We start from the raw sequence: 3289 nt of genomic DNA, 5'->3' as shown, positions 1-3289 counted from the left end.
TAAAAGATGAGGGTTTATTTGCACAGTCCCAATATTTTCAACAGGAATGTTTTGCCCAGTTGGTAAAGAAACATATTTGGGGAAAGGTATGTTAGAAAATGATGAAAAACAATTGATATTGCAACACATGTGGTGGGTTGCACCACTATCCACAATCCAATAAGTTGAGAGGGAATTGTTACCTGCTAAATTCGAGGCAGCAGGGGTTGTAGCAGCAGGATCAGTGGAGATGTTGTTGCTGAGTTGTTGGATCAACAAGGAAATGAGATGTTGACATTGAGATGAAAGATCAGCTTGAACCGAGCTGTTATCAATGTCAATCTTCGAGTTGTTTGTGGCTGCAATGTTGGCTTTTGCTTTTCCTTTTTCTTGTTTGCGTTTGTCCCCATAACCAGGAGGGAATCCGTGAAGGAAGTAGCATTTGTCAACGAGGTGGCCGGGTTTTCCACAATTTGAGCAAGAGGGCCTAGGTTTCTTGGCTCTTGGTGGATTGGTGGAGCTTGATGCAACAACCAAAGGAATTGATTCAGATGTTCCTAGTGATCTTTGACGTTCTTCTTGAACGATCATAGCAAAAACACGGGACAAGTTGGGAATTGGTTCGCTAAGCAAGATTTGAGCTCGAACCGAGGCATAGATTCATTCAAACCAGTCAAGAATTGAAGTACTTGGTTTCGGTTGTAGTAATCCAAGAAAATTTTCATTGCACCACAAGTGCAAGATGTTATAGGTTGAAATTCTTTCAACTCATCCCATAGGGATTTCATTTTTGTGAAATAGGTGGAGACAGAGCAGTCACCCTGCTGAAGTCGAGTGAGCTGGGTCTGTAAATGAAATATGCGAGGGCCATTGCCTTCATTCAAATGCTCAGCAAGGTCGTTCCACATATCAGTGGCTAAATCAAAGTACATGATACTTTGTGCAATCTCAGAGGAAACCAAATTGACTAACCAAGACATCACCATGTTATTGCATCTTAACCAAGAATTGAGTGTAGGAATACCAGGTTCTGGCCGAGGAATGGATCCATTGATGAACGCAATTTTGTTCTTGGCCGTGAGTGCCATCGTGATGCCCCTTTTCCATGGTTGGTAGTTGGTTCCAGTAAGGACCGTGGTTACAAGAATCAAGCCAGGGTGATCACCTGTGCTGAGGAAGAAAGGACTGGAGGGATCATCAACAACCAAACGAGATTGAGGCGCCTGAGTGGAATCGTCATCAACAATGGCAGAATTTTCTTGAAAACCAGGAGTCGAGTTCTGATGTTGAACGCGTGCTGGTGGAATGCGTCGATGAGCAGCTGAGGGAGGAGGAGCAGGGATAGGGTCGGAATTGACCTCTGCTCCAGGATTGTCGATCGTCGATGGTGTAGTGCCATCCTGAGATCGAGTAGTTGGCCTGGCCACGGAAGCTTGGGGCCGAAATTCTTCTGATACCATATGAGAAAATATAGAGAGAAAATAGGAAAATCAGAGTGTATTATCTTGTATCTAATTTTACAATAGGTTTGGAGCTTAAATAGCTCATTACAAGAGAGAGGCGGTTAGGGAAACTAACCACGTGCTGTAACAGAAAGTTAACAGCTGTAAATAACAAACTTAGTAACAAAACTATCCTTAACCAATCTTATCCAAAGCTAATCCTAAAAGCCCCCCTCAAGATGGAGTGTAGATGTTGATCAAGCCCATCTTGGATACTATTGTGGAGAAGTGAGTGGGAAGGAGCGCTTTGGTGAATATGTCGGCAAGGTTGTTTTGTGAGGAGACATGAAGTAGCTTGATCGAGCCTTGTTGGGCTTTCTCTCGGATGAAATGGCAGTCAATTTCCACATGCTTTGTGCGTTCATGATAGACTGGATTTTCACTTATGTGGATTGCAGTGTTGTTGTCGCAATAGAGAAGTGCTGGGGTAGTAGAATTGATGCCAAAATCCTTGAGTAGGGCGAGGATCTATGTGAGTTCGGATGTAGCATTGGCCATGGCTCGATATTCTGCTTCAGCAGAAGATCGTGAAACAGTTTGTTGTTTTTTTGACTTCCATGAGACAAGGGAGTTTCCAAGGAATAGGCAATAGCCTGAAATGGATCTCCTAGTGTCTTGGCAAGCCCCCCAATCAGCATCCGAAAAGAAAGAGACTTGGACATTTTGTGGGGATAGGCTTGTTTCAGCATAAGCAGATATAGTGGCTGTAGTGTCAGAGGGAAAGAAAAGGCCTTGTCCCGGTGTTGATTTTAGAAACTGCAGTATACGATGTGCAGCATGGAGATGTGGAACCCGAGGATAAGTGAGAAATTGGCTTAGATGGTTCACGGCATAGGTAATGTCAGGCCGTGTAATGGTCAAGTATATTAACTTGCCAATGAGGCTTCTATAAGCCGTGGGATCGGATAGGAGGTTCCCTTTATCTTTGCTTAGCTTTAGGTTGGTCTCCATGGGAGTACATACGGGTTTAGCACCTATGTAGCCGGTGTCTTTTAGTAATTGGAGTGTAAAGGGTCTTTGAGAGACCGAAATACCTTTCTTTGAGCGACCGACCTCAAGACCAAGGAAAAACCTAATGGTTCCAAGATCTTTAAGTTTGAATTTGTCATGAAGGTATGTTTTGAAGTGTGATATGGCTTGATTATTGTTGCTTGCAACAATGATGTCATCCACATAGATTAGGATAGCTAGGAAGATGTCTTTTGTTCTTTTAATGAACAAGGAATTGTCGGAGAGAGATTGGGTGAAGCCATCCGAAATGAGTGTATGACTAAGTTTACTAAACCATTGTCTTGAGGCTTGTTTAAGGCCATAAATGCTTTTGTTGAGTTTGCACACTGAGTTAGGAGGTGCTTCATATCCGGGGGGAATTTTCATGTAGACTTCTTCATGGAGATCTCCATGGAAAAAGGCATTATTGATGTCCAATTGATGCACATTCCAATTGTTCATAGCTGCTAGAGCTAGAAAGATTTTAAGGGTGTTGAACTTAGCTACAGGAGCATAAGTTTGTGAATAGTCAATTCCATGACGTTGAGTGTAGCCTTTGGCCACTAGACGAGCTTTGAAGCGTTCAACAGCCCCACTTTCGTTATACTTAACTTTGTACACCCATTTGCAACCAATGGCCTTGTGACCAGGTGGAAGCTTAGTGATGATCCATGTTTTGTTATTTTCGAGGGCGGTAGTTTCTTTATCCATGGCAAGAAGCCAATGGCGAAATTGAGAAGCTTCAGCATAACTTTGGGGTTCAATTTCAGAGTATGCTGCAAGAACAGTAGCTCTAAATTGAGGATGTAACTTAATAT

At 42.9% G+C, this 3289-nt stretch overlaps 1 protein-coding gene across 1 annotated transcript; it reads right to left on the bottom strand.

Annotated features, from left to right (window-relative positions):
• Positions 1 to 566: 566 nt before the first annotated feature.
• LOC115696292 (uncharacterized) lies at positions 567 to 1439 on the bottom strand. Its single transcript, XM_030623201.1, has one exon. The coding sequence runs from the start codon at positions 1437 to 1439 to the stop codon at positions 567 to 569; it is 873 nt and encodes a 290-aa protein (XP_030479061.1).
• Positions 1440 to 3289: the final 1850 nt, after the last annotated feature.

Source organism: Cannabis sativa, chromosome 7 (assembly GCF_029168945.1).
Source record: "Cannabis sativa cultivar Pink pepper isolate KNU-18-1 chromosome 7, ASM2916894v1, whole genome shotgun sequence".
Classification (NCBI taxonomy): domain Eukaryota; kingdom Viridiplantae; phylum Streptophyta; class Magnoliopsida; order Rosales; family Cannabaceae; genus Cannabis; species Cannabis sativa.
Note: the sequence above shows the minus strand (reverse complement) of the source record. Positions and strands in the feature narration are given on the sequence as shown.